The sequence below is a fragment of the Propithecus coquereli genome, unplaced genomic scaffold (genome assembly GCF_000956105.1).
Source record: "Propithecus coquereli isolate 6110/MARCELLA unplaced genomic scaffold, Pcoq_1.0 Scaffold155, whole genome shotgun sequence".
NCBI classification, from domain to species: domain Eukaryota; kingdom Metazoa; phylum Chordata; class Mammalia; order Primates; family Indriidae; genus Propithecus; species Propithecus coquereli.
In genome coordinates, this window is record NW_012139969.1 from 4298312 (window position 1) to 4315723 (window position 17412).

General features: G+C 45.6%; 1 protein-coding gene across 1 annotated transcript in view; it reads right to left on the reverse strand.

Annotated features, from left to right (window-relative positions):
- The window catches only part of THSD4 (thrombospondin, type I, domain containing 4), a 655655-nt gene that overhangs the window by 553831 nt on the left and 84412 nt on the right, over positions 1–17412 (reverse strand). Inside the window, exon 4 of the mRNA XM_012640568.1 lies at positions 6864–7311. Within this exon, the coding sequence (XP_012496022.1) occupies positions 6864–7311 (448 nt within the window). The remainder of the gene's footprint in view (positions 1–6863; positions 7312–17412) is intronic.

Genomic DNA, 17412 nt, shown 5'->3' on the forward strand with positions numbered 1-17412 from the left:
TTAACATTCAAAACCCTTACTCTCCCAAGAAGCATAAATATCCCAGTGGCTGCTTCCGGTATCACATTAATGAGACTGGTTTTCTCCCCCTCTGCTATCTGCTAGGGCAGGGTGTGAAATTCCATTCAAAGGCAAATATTCATTATGTCCCTGCATGTGTCAGGGGTTGTGACTAATGAGGATGCAGAGAAGAATCTGTCATAATAGCCTCTTGCAGGGATTTTATAGGCCAAGGTGAGAAAAATACATAAACAGAAACATATAATGCAATGAGAAGAATTTAATATGCTATTTGGACACTAAATTTCTAAGTTTGCAAAGCAAAGAGTTAACTGATTCTTCCTAATGTTGATAAATCAAGGAAATAACAATTGTTAATATATAGCTAAAAATATAAGTGAAAGTAAAAATATGGCCAGCAGAGTGCGAGGAAAGGGGGGTCATTTCTTCATCCCTCAGAGCGAGGAGCTGGCGGGAAGGTGATATACCAAGAAGCAGAGGCATCGGCATGCCGTTTGGAGTTACAGAGAGAGTGACCCTAAGAACTAAAAGTTAAAAATGACTGACTGTGATTACCTCTAGGGAGAGGGACTAGGATATACCTGTCGCTACCACTGTGCTATTTCTTACTGTTCATGAAAAATGAAAAGTGACGATTGTGAACAAGCCATATATGTGTGTGTGATTTATACGTAAAAGTCAATAAGAGAACTTTCTATGGAAATTCCAAGCAGTCTGGGAAGATGGAGAGCAGAATGCTACAAAAAGCACTGACACACTTCCCAGACAAGGAGTTTGGTGATAAGCGCACGACAAGAGAAACTTAGGTCGAGCCCCCCAATTGGACGGCCCTTCTACCCAGTAACCGGCCCCCTGGTTCCCGGCCAGCCACACCTTTCACAGAATTGCTCTCAGTTCCTACTCAGCCCACTTACTACGTTTCTCCTTAAAACTGCAGTTAGGAAGTTGTTTGTCAGCTGTTAGCTCTTCTTTCCTTCAGTATCAAACCAGGACCGGGGTAGAATTAGAATCTGCCTGCAGAGAGAGCACACTTAGCTACACTTGAGACTTGTCCAACATCTTCCCTTTATTTTCACTTACTCTGCGGCAGGAACAACTCCGCATGGATACACCCATGGTCAGACGCCAGTTCCACCCCCAGGGAAATATACTGGAGAGTCATTGATACCAGAACTCATCACATCCACGTCTGCTAAAAGCTGCGTTTAGCCCCAGGAGTCTTCCCCTCATAACATTAAGTGCACTCTGTCTAAACTCACGATCACGACTCCTTTGGCAGCAAAGTCCTCAAAAACTCATAGCCTCCCTGCCTTGCACCAGGTGACTCACTACAGCTCGCTTCTCCGGAAGGGGCCAGGGTGTCAATCAGTCTCCTCTCTAGGTAGAGAGTGCTGACTCGAAGGTGGGGACAGACACTTAGGCCTCCAGGACAAAGGGCATAAGGTGTCTTGGTCGGCTCGTGTATTTGGCAAATAATAACACAAACCCCAGAAAAAGCGAGTAGAAAAGTATTTTTTTAACTGCATCCCTTCAAGCACCAGAAGAAATGAGGTTTGATTTCTCCTTCCGCTGTTTCGTCCCTATTAAAACCTCCAGCTCTTAAGTACTGGGCTTCGGTGAGCTTCCACAAAGAAGAAGCATAACTATTTACCCAACTCCTTGAGTGCCTATCACTTTTAGCCACAGCTGGGAAAGTGCAGGGCTGCAGATAAGTCACGGTTCCCTCCCGGTGTTGCCCCTTCGCTGCTGAAGACAAACTTGGCAATGGAACCTTGACTCACTGGAAAACCATCTGATGCCGCCAAGAGGCTCCCAAGCGACCCCTTCTTGCTCCTCAGCCCTTACAGGAATACAGAGGGCCTCTAGGACCTCTGGCACTTCCTCTTCCTAAAAGCCCCCCCCTCCCCTGGAACTGCACCCCTCCCCTGGAACTGCACCCCTCCCCTTGAACAGGCACCTTCGCTGACTCCACCCAAGCCAGGTTAATTTCCAGTGTCTGGAGATTTCAAAGTGCCTACGTGGCATGTGCCGTGGCATGTATGATCTGCACTGTTATTATCTATTTATGAGTCTATCTTTCTCACTGGACTCTGAGCCACATAGGGCAAAAGCGTGCTCTAATCTCAGTGTCCCCGACCCACAGCCTAACACCTGACCCCACTCAATCAATGCCAAGGCTGTGCTTAGGGACTCTAAGCAGAAACCCGTGATAGGGAGCGTCCGATAGACTTGGGATCAGATGGAGTGTTGCCTCCACCACATACAGACCACCTGAAGAAGACTTGCACTGACAGATGTCTGAGATTGACACCCACTCAAAAAGACCACAGATTCTCTGTATATACTGCAGTGTGTCGCCTTAACTTCCTGATACACAGAGCAGGCAAGGAAAAAAAACAACCTTCCTTATCTTTAAAGTGTACACTCAGAGATCATTAGTGCTGATATTTATTACTGATTTTGCAGTATTTCATAGAGGACATCTTATAAGAATCGAACAATCTTGAAGACATGCTAGAATGCTTAAAATTCCCAGATGACACCATGAGGTAGGGCTTAATATTAAACACCCACATTGCAGGGTGCAAAGAATTCGTTGACGTGAAGCTGGTTGTCTACAGTTCACTTTCATCACTTTAAAACCACGACCCAAGGGTGATTACACTGAAACTACATCACAGCTGAAATGCTGGGTATCTCAGCCATCTTGTTTTATCACTGGGCAAAGGGAAAGGACTCTCGACCACAGCTAACACAGAGGACAAAGGGGAACTCTGAGCAAGTCTGGCCATTTCATAACAGGTTTTATAAGTTACCACTTAGAGCCTGGAAGCTGTTCAGATACAGGGAGACCTTACTCCATTCTTATCTGCAGAGAGGTATGTAACTCACATTCACTTAGCCAGGTCCAAATGGTTTGCTTACTAACAGTGCGTTGGCACCATGCCAACCTCCCATATGCCTGATCTTGTATGAACCTTGCAGCAACCCTAAGGGGAACGGATTGTTATTTTCCGCACTTTACCGATGGTCCTCAGAGAATTAAGTGACTTGTCCAAGGAAACTCAGTTCCCCCGAGTCAAAGCTGGGGTTTGCATCCAGCCCAGCTCCACTCCCAGATCCATCACTCACTACCCCATCCTGCCTGCAGGTCTAACATCCAATTAAACCAGGTGATTAGAGTTGCTTTCTGACTTTTCACTGAATATTTTAAAAGTTTCTCATGCATCTATCTCATGTATGAAGCTCTAGCAAGGCCCATATGGCATTTCCCCATTCTGAGATGTTAAAAAACAAATTCCCCATTAAGACTGTGATTATTTAAAGTGGACAGGAGGAGACAAGGAAGGGAAGGAAAGAGGGTTCCCGCCACCTGGCAGGCATCGCAACACTTGAGATTCTGACACATCTTGCCTTCCTGTCTTTGGCTAAGCTGTTTCTTTTGCTCCCAAATGCTCTTTTCTCTTCTCTGGCCATCCTCGAAAGCCTCACTCAACTGTTCCCCTCCTCACTGGAGTCCTACCCAACCTACAGCCCCTGTGCTCTGAGTTCTTCCTCCTCACGAAGTGCTCCAGAACAGCGCCATGACCGACAGCAGCTGTGTGGGGGAACTTCCTCCCCACTGGACCATTATGGTGTGGAGGGAGGGGCCATGGCCAATGTTGAGACCCTGTTCCGAGCTATGTAAGCCTGAAAAAACACCTGCCCCTAATTCAGACCACTCCTCCTATGCATTACCATACATCCCAGAACTGAGCCCTCAGCTACTGGGGTAGTCTTAGGATCGGGGTTTCCATCAAAATTGGGGTGGGATATACCAGGCACTTAGTTTAAGGGATAAAGTTCTGAAATCAACAGATACTGCCCACCTGCCCTGGCCTTCATTCCCTTCTTGATCTGCTCCCCAGTAATAACTGGGAGAGATCTCTAGATGCATGCATTATTTTTTAATCTTCAGAGAGGACACAAATGATAACCTGAATTACCTGTTAGATTAGTAAGGTTTTTCACAATATTGTCCTATACCTTTTTCCTCTTTGAGTGGGAATATTTCCATAACTGGGGGATCCATGTCATCTCTTCATGTTGAACGCTGGGCAGGATAGGCAAATGTCTACAGGAGGCCATTCATGCTAGGGTGCTGGAGTGTATGGGGCCCTTTGGGGAGTGGGCAAAACAGATTTAACACAGCAGAAAGCCCTGCTTGCAAGGTTGGTCTGTGGCTGACATCTGGGGACCTAGATTTTGGGAGGATTCCCATCACTCCCTAAATAATAAGAGTGGCTTACTGTGCCTAAATCTCATTTATGTTGAACATCTGCTTTCCTGTTGGGAGTCTGGAATTTTGGTACGTGGCAGGCGGAGGGTGCCTATGTGACCAGGCCTCAATAAAAACCTTGGTCACAGGAGGGCTTCCCTGGTAGACAGCATTTCACAAGTATTGTAACAATTCTTCGCTGGAGGAATTAAGCACATCCTATGTCTCTTAGGAGCTTCTGCCTGGTTTCCTATGGACTTGACCCCATGTGCCTTTTCTTTTGTTAATTTTGCTTTATTCATTCAATTCTTTTGCTGTAATAAATCACAGTTGTGAGTGCAACTGTACACTGAGTCTTGTGAGTCCTCCCAGAGAATCGTCAGACCTAGGAGTGGTTTTGGGGACTCCTGACAAAGGGAGTTTCAAAGAGATCTTGGGGTATGGCCCAATCCACAAGAAGCCCTGGCTTATGCAAAGAAGATATACAATAATGGGACCTCTGCGGGATGACGTCTCTCAGTAAGGGTAAGTAGGATGTGGACTTGAGGCAGCGGGGCTGGGGGAGGACACTGCGCAAAACATCACAGTGAAGAGAAGGGAATTGAACCCACACACGCCTGTGTCAACATTGACTTCCCTGTCCTGGGTTGGAGGCTTTGTTTTGCCTACTTCCAAAATGCCAGATGAACTCATAAGAATTTTCTAAGATTCCCTGCAATTCATTCTCCTCCATGGTGCAGTTACCCCAGCATCCAGGGAAGCCACAGCTTCTACATGGGAGAACAACCCTGCTGTTGGCACCATAGGTCTGGCAAAAAGTGCATGCTTTAAAAATGTAAGTTAAATAAAAGAAATGCTAAGCAGATACCAGCTCCACATAGATGCCAAATGCCCTCTCTCTTTTCTCTTCTCTTCACAGTTTACTTGGTCTTCCAAATTAAGAGATGTACTAGTCAATGGGAGAATGTGTTCTACTTCACGAATGAATTCATTTCATTTTCAAAGAACAGAATGGATATTCAGGAAAAAGGCCCATGTCTGATCATGAACACAAGTAATTCCCTACTTCTCAACTTACAAAGCTCTGTCTTAACATCACCTCATTCGACCCTCATTACAACTCTAAGAGGTCGACAGTATGATTTTTCTCTTTTATCTTCCATGGCACTTGGTCCATTACGAGACAAGCAGTGATGCTCAATGAAGACGTACTGGTTGGTTGATAGTAATGGCTTCAGAGAAATTACTGCCTTATAAAATTTAATGATTCCTGACGTCTGTCAGTGGAAGAACAAGCTAAAAAGCAATCCAGGCATTCAGTGAAATTATTAAGATCACAAATTAAGTCATTTCCATGGACTCTATAGCAGGAAATATATTTTTAATGAGGAAATTGAAGCTAATATATAACAGCTGTCCTGTTACCCAGTAACAAAGTATTAAGGCAGATTAAATTATTGATGAAAAATATAGCAAATTAGAAATTTAACCTCCTAACATTCTCTCACTCCTTTCTCTTTTATACACTATTTTTAAGCTGATATTTTAAAAAACACATTTGGTCACCTTAGATAGTTTACATTGATAAACTATTCACTAGCTGCAGAATCCTCAGCAAGTTATTTGACCACCCTTTGCAGCTGTAAAATGAAAAGAATCGCAAACTCTTAAGGTTAAGGAGAGGATTAAATGAAGTAAGATAAGTGCTGAGCACAGGGCCTGGCTTGTTGTGAGTTTTTAATAATGGTAGATATTAATAAAACGCATGAAGATAAAATCAATAAATATTTAGTGAACTAATATCCAAAGTGCCCATATACATCAGTACAGCTGTATAGATTCTAAAACTATCAAATGACTTCTAGATCAGTTAGTGACCAAATGTTGCCCAGAGGCCTCCGAATGCCGTCTATCACCCCAGCTCCTCCCCTAAAAGGAGAAGACTCTTTACAACTTTACGATCAGACTGTGATCAATACCTGAAGTGCTTATGCCTGGAATAGCAGGGAGCCTGCAGGAAACTCACTGGATGGTACCTCCTAAAACACCCACCACCGTGGCACCACCACTGGTTTCCCTAAATCAGTCAAACTGCACCTGCTCCACAGAGTAAATATTGCATCTGAGTGAAGAATAAATAATGTTGATGTAAGTCACTGGGAATTTTGGGGTCGTTTGTTATGCAGCACTAGCTAATTAATACCACCTCTGAGTGATGTTCAATAAGTGATTCAAGAAGCTACACATAAGTCACTAAAGGAATAACCTTATAAAAAAGAAAAGCGTATGGGGAGAATACGTAGAGAGAAGAGAGAAGGAAGGAAGATAAAAAGGTATGTAAACATGGTTTACAAAACCACACTCTCACTGTCTTTATGATAATTTGCGGAATCTTCACCAAGTTATTTAACCTCTCTTTGTAACCGTAAAATAGAGAGAATAGCAAACTCATAAAGTTAAGCAGAGGATTAAATGAGGTGAGTAAGAAAAGTGGAACGCTGGTACGTGCTCGGTACCAACAGACAGAAAGAGAGGAGCGGCAGCTGTTGCCAGACCCGGCGCTGGGTGGCGTACGCATACTCACGTTGGTGTTGCACAGCTTGTACTGCCGATAGGCTCCAATGCACGAGATGGCTGTGGATCGGGGAGGCTGGGAGAAGCTCTGAGCTGCCCTGCGGGCCCCCACACCACGGTTGCTGCTTGTTTCCGGGCTGTGGAAGAGACTTGAAGCTGCAGGGAAGCCTTGGTCATGGGTCAAAGGCAGCTGGTAGACGGAGGCCTCGGAGGCCGGCAGTCCAGATCGGGGGCCGCTGTCACTTTGGTACAAAGGCCCATGCTGGGGGACCCGGTGGGCTGGTGGGCTGTAGCCATGCCTAGGAGCAGACTCCCCTTGGGACCTGGAATGCCGGGACGAGGGCTTCTGTCTCCGAAGCCTCTGCGGCATCTGTGCGGTGTCCGTCTGCAGTGGTAAGATATACGGGGCCTTACCATAGCCATACTTGCCAGGGCCGATGGGACCTCGGGTCCTGCTCCTAAAGAGAGACACACGAGAGAGGAGATGAACGGTCACACAAATTTTCACACTAACTCGGAAGCTCTAGTGCATGGTAGAGGGGCCAGGCAGGAACAGAAGCTCAGGAAGGAGCCTATGGTGGAACCGGGAGGGAGAGGAGGGCATTTCAGAGGAAGGGAACATCACAGAGGCTGGAACAGAGGCTCCACAGAGGCTGGTATGCAGAATGAAGGTGGGAATCAACAGGGGGTGAACAGTGAATGATTTGAGTGGCTGGAAATGCGGGTCAAATTGTAAACTGTGGTCAGTGCGTGATTTTTATGCAAGGAGTTTGGGCATTTTTGTAGGTCACAGGGAACCACTGAAGGTTTTTTGAGAAGTATAAATTTCAGCCCTAGTAACGTTCCTGTTCACTTTTTCCAATAATAGACCTCTTCTCACTCAACTGTGCCTGATATTTCAAACCTTGTTGCCATTACCATTCATACCCAAAGAGCTTTTCCAGGTAAGTGGAATTTAGCTAAGCAACGAAATTCTAATGCAGTCCCAAGGCTTGACTTATGCTGATCAGAATCCTGAAAAGATTAGAGGGCCTTCAGCAATTGGCTACTCTATCACTCTTTTTTTTGTTTGTTTTGTTTTGTTTTTTAATATACCTGACCTTTAATTCATAGTTTAAAGAAGAAAGACATGCAAATAAATAATTTCAATGTACAATGAGGCAAGTTTTATCCTAGTAGTATGCTTCAAGTTCTAATTGTGTTTTTAAACAAGTCCCCAAATAGGTGCAAGGCCATTACCACCCAACACATTTTAACATTATTTTTCTTTTTTTTTTTTATTTCAGGATATTATGGGGGTACAGATGTTTAGGTTACGTGTGTTACCCTTGCCTCCCCTCCCCCACCCCAAGTCCGAGTTTCAAGTGCGTCCATCCCTCAGATGGTGCGCATTGCGCTCTTCGTGTATGCATATACCCGTCCCCTCCTCCTCCTCCCCCTAGCTGACATCCAATAGATGTTATTCTTATATGTGCACTTATGTGTTGATCAGTTAATACCAATTTGATGGTGATACTCTATCACTCTTGAGGCAACCATGCTAAGCAACGGGTAGATGGTCATCTTCACACTGGATAGATCTTTAGGTTTTGTAAAGACCCACTGTCTTGTGAGATCTTATGAAAATGGTAAATGTTTAACAACTGGATTTCCAGAGGAATAGGATCCTTGATTTGTAGCATTTGCCCATTGCTGTGGTGTAAATACTCCCACCATGGCCAATTTCAAGATACCAATGTGAAGACACAATCAGCTCTAGTGCACAGGGGAAAACCAACATAAATTTGTTGTGCAGCTATGTTTGCAAAATACAGAGCCAGGAGTGGTGAAGAAACACAAAAATGAATCAGACATGATTCCCAAGACCCCAGCCCTACACTTAGAAGCAACTAGAACGCAATGCAGGATAGGTTAAGGGCCCTAGAGACGATATAAAAAAAATGGTGCTTTGGGAAACTCTGAGGCAAGAGAAAACACTTCTATCTGAAGGGATCTGAAAAGGTTTCATCTTCACCAGTCTGAGAGTTGAGAAGCACAGGTTCCAAATCTCCATGGAAGGACTTAAGTAAGTCAACTAACTCTTACTTATTTGTAAAATGACTGAACTGGATTAAATGACCGCCAAGGTCGCTCCAACTCTAAAATTATATGCTTCCATAATAATTAAATCTATATTTACGTAAAATTGGAAATGTGCCCAAGGGTTTCTGCAGGATGGCCCCATTAAAATGAGCACATTAAAATAGCAATCAAGGTGAAACATTGATTTCTGCCCTCATGAGAAAATTCTTTCTTCACTCTGCATAATCACTGAATATAAAATTTAACAGACCACAACTAATTATTAACATCTTTATCACTAATTGCACCTCCATTCTTAGCTGATATGGTTTTGAATTAAACCACCTCTGCAGTGTTTATTTTGCCTTTAGGCATTTCTCAATTAATCTTGGCAAGACTTGGGACTCTGTTAATGATGGGGGCTTTAAGAGATGCAATTAAGAAGTTAGTCTTAAAAATATATATAACTTGAATGTAATTTGCCTTTTCTTTCTTGTGGCAGGCCAGGTAAAATGAATGACATCATGCAAAGGCAAAGGAAAGAATTTCTGTGTGTGTGTGTGTGTGTGTGTGTGTGTGTGTGTTTAAGATCTGAAAGCTACCAAAATTCTAGCCTTACAGTAAGTACTGGGTGGAGGCCCTCGCTGAAGACAACAGAGAAAGGAAGACACGTGGAAAAGCACTTCTCAAACTGGAGTGTGCACAGGAATCGCCCAGATCGTATTAAGCTGCAGATTCTGGTTGAGGAGGTGTGGGGAGGCCTGAGAGTCTGCATTTCCAGCAAGTTTCCAGGAGATGCCAGTGCTGCTGGCCCACGGACTCACAGCTTTGAGGAACAGAATCACAGAATAAAATTGAAATTCCAGACAAAAAGATTAAAATTCAACAGTAAAAATCACCATTTTTAATGGAGAAAGACAGAAGTCCTGGCCGTGTATTCACTTATAAATAAAGATGATAACAGCACCTCCCGTAAAGGTAGTCGTACATGCAAACAAAAACCCTCAGGTTTGCAGCAGATAGAGAATCAGAAGATCTGCTGGCCGGGGACGGGCTGCCCTGCTGTAGCTCACCAAGTAAGCACAGACGGACCAAGACTGACTCGAGCTTTCCGTCAGGAAGCAGAGGCAGAACCTCCTGTTGGCTGATGACTTGTGTCAGCGTCTTCCCAAAGGCTGCCCATCACCCTTGCAGGGTAACATATACAAGCACACATGTATTTTTGAATTCATGTTGCCTTGTGGCAGGCTCTGTCTAAATTGGAGACCATTTCAGACCCCCTGGAGCAGCAACATCCCTGGAAAGATGGGGGTGTGAAAGCAAATGGCCAGTTAATTCTGATAAACTAAACAGAATGAGCAGCAAGTTGGGGTCTGATTATGAGAGATCTGATTTCTGAGTATTTGACTGAGAACACTTGGACGAGCAGCAGATTCATTCCCACTTGGCCAGGAAGCATTTGTTTTCCTTACAACTGGGCAGAGCTAATAATCCTGACAGTTCCGAATGGCCTCGTCCCCACCAGGACAGAGTCCATCTGGCCACTTGCAGGGGGGCCTCCATGGAACTGGGCAGATTTATGCAGAATTGTGATGATGAGTACACATGTGGCTGTGGAGATCTGTGTGGCCAGTTAACCCTTCTAGGAGAGCATACAGTTGGTGCCCAGGGGGGCTGTTAAGTTGCGTAGTTCTGCGTGGTCTCCCCAGAACCCATCCCTGGGATTTTACTTTGGATGACCCACTTGTCAGAGCTCCGGCTAATTTCTAAAAGTTATATCTTGAGAAAGAAACTAGAAAAAGTAGTTTGCATATCAGAGATGTGGGAGTCAGCATAGGTTAGTGGTTCATGACATGGACCCTGAAGCCAGGTTTCCTGAGTTTGAATCCCAGCTCTGCCACTTGCTAGTTTGGAAACTTTGGGTAAATTATTCAATCGTTTTACGCCTCAGTTTCTTCAAGCAAGGCCAGGATTAGGACGAGGCCAGCGAAGCACCGAGGACGCAATAGTTGAGATACAATCAGGGTTATGCAAGTGCTGGTGGGAAAGTGAGCGTGATGTCTCCTTAGATATTGGGCCCTAAGGGCCTCTCTGGCCTCACTACAAGCCCAGTCCTGGCTTTGTCTTCATTTATAAATAAAGATAATAACAGTACCTTCCTTAAAGGTAGCTGTAAAGATCAAATAACAATACGAGCAGCAGACCTGATGCTTTGCACAGAGAATGCAACACGCAAGTATTTGCTTTTTAAAAAAATGCTCCAGCTTGGCCATCTACTAGCTCTACAAACTTTGGCACATAATGTACCCTCAGTTTTCTTACCTGTAAAATAAGAGCATGACCATTTCACATTCACTAAGATAAGATGATAATAAGTGCTGGGGAAGATAAACTGGAACCTGCGTACATTTCTAGTGAGAATGTAAAACGGTGTAGTCACTTTGGAAAACTATCTGGAAGTTCCTCAAAAAGCTCAATGTAGTGTTACCATATGACCCAGGAATTCCAGTCCTGGCCATTTACCCAAGAGAAATGAAAACAAACATTTTTACATAAACTCGTACACGAATGTTTATAACAGCACCATGAATAATAGCCAAAAGGAAGAAACAACCCAAATGCCTATCAACTGATGTCCGGATAAACAAAAACGTGGTATGTCCATAGAGTGGATTATTATTCAGCCATAAAAGGAATGAAGTGCTGATATGTACCATAACACAGATGAACCTCAGGAACATTCTCAGTGAAAGAAGCCAGACACATCTTGCATGATCACATTTACATAAAAATGTACAGAACAGGCAAATCCACAGAGACAGAAAGTGGTTTCTGGGGGCTGTGGGGAGGGAGGGACAGGGAGTGACCGCTAACGGGCACAGGGTTTCTTTTTGGGATGATGGAAGTGTCCCACAATTAGACAGTAGTGATAGTCGCACAACCTTGTGAACATATTAATGCTACAACTACTGACTTACACAGTACTTTCAGATGGTGAATTTTTTGGTATGTAAATTATATCTCAATAAAGCTCTTATGTTTTAAAAATGAGAGCATGAGTCATTCCCGTCTTGCCTACTTACAGGGATATTGTAAAAATCAAATTGAAGTTACCAATAGGAATGCATTTTTTGAATCTGAAAGTAGTTTTTATCATTCGTTTTCCATCATTTGTTTTAGCAACACTTAACAAACCTTTACTGAGCAACTTCTGTGAGCATCTGTTGAGCATCATGTGTGATTTTTTTCTACTTGTTCACATTTCCAGCCCTGACAATGTAAGGAAACGCAAAGCCCCTCCCCCACAGCATGGCCAATGACAAGCACAGGACAGAGGACAGTAAGGGTTTTGACACCAGGTTCCAGGCCCAGTTCATCCAATGGGTGTCTGGGGAAATTGCTGTTTCTTGTGATAACGGCTGCAAATAGCACTTTTTACAACAGGCTGGCTGCCATCCAGGGCCCGCTGTGTGTGATCCTATGCAGCCCTGTGACGTTATCGCTGAGCCGTTAGTGTGATGATCCAAGCAAAGACCTGTCTCCCTCTTCACAACTCCACACACTCACCCTGGAAATGTGTCATGTACAGTCATCACCTGGAACTGACAACGGCCACATTTCTGTTTCCTGCTGAGACCCCTCTCCTGAGCATCAACCCCACGTGCCCGACTAACCTCTAACGCAGAGCCTGCAACGTGCACCCAGATCACCTCGGGGTGTCGTCAAATGCAGCTTCTGATTCAGCAGGTCTGGGGCAGGCCTCTGATTCTGCGTTTGTAACAAGCTCGAGGCGATGCCCAGGCCGTGGGTCCCGAAACCGCTCTTCACTAGCTCCATCCAGACATCTCCACCAACACTTCAAACTCAACACGTTCAAGCCGGGACTCATCGTCTTTTCCCCCTCTAGTTCCTCCCATATTCTCCCGCTCATTCGTCCTTAAACTGGAGCGAGCATCAGAACCACCTGGAAGACTTGTTACAGCAGACGGTTGAGCCCCACCTGCAAAGAGTCTGATTCAGGAGAGCTGGGTGGGGCCTGAGAATCTGCATTTCTAGCAAGTTCCCAAGTGATGCTGATGCTCTTGGTCTGTGGGCCACTCTATGAGAACCGGTGCCTGTGTCACTCCCAAGTGCCACCATCCCCTGAAATCGACCGGCTCTTCCGCTCACCCCTCCTGTCTGCATTGGGGCCACCCAACCTGTACAGCATGGCCCCTGCTGCACCTCTCGTCAGCCTGGCACTGCAGGGACCACCGCAGACCTCCCTGCAGTTCCCCGACAGGCCAACCCAGTTCTCTCTCCACGCTTTGGCCCATGCGGCTCCCTCCTCCTCAGCTGCTCCCCCAGCACCATTGCCTGGAACAGCGACCTAGTCACCTCACCCTGCGGGACTCAGCTGAAGCAAAACGTCCTCAGTGAAGTTCTTCCTGGTCCAGACTCCACTCCAACCCTCCACTCCGTAGAATCAGTGCCCTTCTCTTTTGTCCTTCCATTGGACCTCATGTAATTGTCACAGCCTAATCTGCTTTTATTATGCTTGTTTACACACCTGCTCTAGCTCACTAGACCTGCAGGCTCCTGCAGAGCAGGGACTATGTATTACTTGTCTTGTATCCCTATAAACTACTACAATGACTAGCACATCATAGCTACTCAATAATTGATTGCTGAAAAACTAAAATAACAAATGAATGAATGGCTCAAACCGCCCTTGCCGAAGGGAGGAAAACCTCTCCATTACTGCATTTGTCTAATTTCTGTTAAATGAAATATTAAAAGCCCGCTGAAGTATTGTGACACTGAGGACAAGGCCACCTCTCTCTATGTAGGAATAAAAGTGTCACCTGCTATGTGAGAGCATTCCTGGTATCAAACACCTAGAGAAGAAACAGGTCCTTGGAATAGAAAGGAGGAAGCAGCAGAGGGTGGGACTCCGCCTTTATTCTCGAAGGAGTGAAGAATTAGGAGGTCAAGGGCGTTCCGTGCATGCCTGTCAGAGCTGGGAAGCCACCCAGGCCAGGCCGTCTGCAGCCTGTGGCTAGAGGAAGCCACAGTACAGACCGGAACGGGCAGAATGAGAACCCTGCCCTCCAGAAGCCAGGCTGTTTGTATTTCTTAGGCTCTCCATGTTTATTTCCATTTTGTTTTCCCTCAGAGCTCAGTCAAGTCTCTGCGAGAGGCCCAGCCTCTCTCAGCTGTGCTAACATGAACCCCACACAGGCCACAGCATCCAACAGAGCAGCAGCCCCGGGGACAGGCCTGCGAGGAACGGCGGGAGGGGAGCCCAGGAGCCCCAGGGGACAGCGGAGCTCAGGAAAGGAGCCGGGCGGAGAAGCCAGTGACCCCGCTCACGTGCAGTTTCCTTGCGCTGCTCGCCCTTGGAGGTTCTGGGTTTCGCAGCATTGAGAGGTGGCATCCTTGCAGCCACGTCCCTGAGTCGAGTTGCTGCGTAAGCAGAAATTCTTCCATAGGGAAGACAGGAAGGAGCCTTGTGGGACTGACGATTACGTATTCCTGGACGTAGCTGGCTGACAGGGGTAGAAGCCCCTGTACTAGATTCTGTCCAGAACACCTAGGACCCTGTTGAATCTTACTACATCTAATAAATAACGTCCATATGATTTAAACAGATCCTTCATGCCACCGTGCCCTGTTATTTGCACTTCGCCCTGTTATTATATATCAAAACTAAACGCTTACCAAGCCAACGTTCTGGGACGAATTTACCTGGCCAGTCTTAGCATCAAAGACAGGCCTGAAAAATAAGCAGTGAAGTGTCACACGCTCACAGTTACAAACGTGGGGACACTGCCGCCACACCAGCCTCCCAAACGTGCACACTCTTCCTCCCTTTCTCCTCGCACTGAGGACATAAAGCATTGCCACTTGGTACTTCACGCTAGGAGAGGGAGGCGGGAGATGTGATTTGCAATGATTACCAAGTGAAATGCTGCTTTTCTAAAATCCATTAGTATTACCAAATGGAACTTTAAAAAAGGTTTTTATAGACATTTAAAAAACCGGGCAGTTTGTATCTAGGAATTATTCTTCTCAAGTGCTTGTAGAAATACGCAGAGACACACACTCAGGGATCCTCACCGCCGCCCTGCTGAACTGGCAGAACACCTGAAATCACAGCAGGACAGTGATTTGAGGAACCGGCTAGTGCATTTCTCCCTCTCAGTAATCCCTCTTTTCCCCAAAGTTCTTCTGGAATGACATTGAGGATCACAACGCCAGAGAAGGGAAGACTCAAAGATCAGCACCAGGAGAGAAAAGGTTTCTTTAAATTTGAAAACCTGGGCTTTGTCAGTCAAGAGCCAAAGTCCGGGGCACAGAGGGCAGAGGTATAGCTCACACCAGTGGTCCCCAACCTTTTTGGCACCAGGGACTGTTTTCGTGCAACACAATTTCTCCACAGACTGGGGAGTTGGAGGACAGTTTAGGGACAATTCAAGCGCATTACATTTATTGTGCACTTTATTTCTATTATTATTACACTGTAATAGATAATGAAATAATTATATAACTCACCATAGGTCGGGGACCCTGGCTGATAGCACAGACTATGAAGAAGGTGCTACGACCTTGGAATGATCTTTCCAAACCAAAGGGAATTAAGAGTCGACTACAGGCAGATGAGAGAGGAACCGAGTGGCAGTAACCAGACATTAGGCCAGACACTGTGGCCCGCAACGGGGAGCAAAAGAAACCCCAGATATATTTAGGGGCCTGAGGACAGAAGGGACCTGCCCGCTTTGTGAGGGAGCCCACCTCCAACGCAGCACCTGACCAGGACATGGGAGCCAGGTGTCAAGGCGGAGAGGCCCGCCTGACACTGGGTGATCCTGGTGAGGACACAGAGCACGTGGCTGTCGGTGCCGGGAGGCCAGGAGGGCACAGGCAGAGATTTCTGCAGCAGTTCACAGCAAAGCGGAAGGTGGCCAGGAAGCAATGCAGACAGCTTGCTCCCTTCGCCAAGACTGCACAGAAGCCCCTCATCTGGGGATCCAGGTGACACCCTCCGGGAGGAGGGGAGGATGAGGGTGAGGAAGAGAGTCCTGACTGAGCCGAGTATAAACCCTGAATTGATGACGCTTAACACGAAGTGTCTGAGCGTCAGAGTGTCCTGGCATTGGCAGAGCCTTTCTGCAGCAGCAGAAACTGTGGCTCGTGAACCACAGCTAGGTATAGAAAAATAAACTGTGTTCTGCACACCTGAGTTGTGACTATAAATTATAAATCTGAAACACAACCTAAGTATCCTTAAATAGGGAAATAAGGAGCTAAATTAAAGTTAAATTGCAACACATTCAGATACTGGAGTATTACGAGGCTGTTTAAAAGAATGAGGTAGATGTGTTATATACTGACATAGAAAGTTCTCCAAAACACAGTTAAGTGAAAAAGAACAAGACACCAAAGACACTAAACATGCCGCCATTTGAGTTTTTAAAAAAAAGAAAAAGAAAAAAATGTATACAGAATATAAAAGTTCACGCATATGCAAGACACATATCTGAACTGATAAAAGGAGTTGGGCAGTGATTTCCTCTGGGCAGCAGACACCATGGGGTGAAGTTAGGGCAGACTCACTTGTCATTTCTGACCCTTCGTACTGCCATTAAAATTTTTTTTGCCTTTTGCACAGGTTTCCAATATATGAAAATAACATAAAAAAGAAAAACACTAAACTGTTTTCCACTGAATTTTTAAAGATATAACCTAATATAACTGTCCCCTCCAAATCTCATGTTGAAATTCCATCTCCAGTGTTGAGTGGAAGGTTTCTGGGACATGGGGGCAGATCCCCTCATGAATGGCGTGGCACCCTCCTGCAACAATGAGTGAATTCTTGCTTTATTAGTTCACATGAGGGCAGGTTGTTTAAAAGCGCCTGGCCCCACCTCCTCCCTCCCTTGCTTCCCTCTCTTACCAGTGGACATGTCTGCTCTCCCTCTGCCTTAACCGGAAGCTCCCTGAAGCCCTCACCAGATGCAGATGCCAGCGCCATGCTTGTACAGTCTGCAGAACTGTGAGCCCAATAGACCTCTTTTCTTTATAAATTGCCCAGTCTTAGGTATTTCTTTAGAGCAACGCAAAACATTCTAACACATAACTTTCTAGATGTGGGGAGGAGCTAAAGAAGCAAGTCCAGAAACCTCCTGTGGAAATTCTCCTAAGGCTGTATAAGCAACATGGAAAAGAGAAACCAAGTCAGTAATCTTCATACTTAACTACACAGACACTCTGACTGGACATAAAATACCAGCTTATATCTGGGAGGCCGAGGCGGGTGGATCGCTCAAGGTCAGGAGTTCGAGACCAGCCTGAGCAAGAGTGAGATCCCATCTCTACTAAGAAATAGAAAGAAATGATCTGGACAACTAAAAATATATAGAGAGAGAAAAAATTAGCCGGGCATGGTGGCGCATGCCTGTAGTCCCAGCTACTCGGGAGGCTGAGGCAGGAGGATCGCTTGAGCCCAGGAGTTTGAG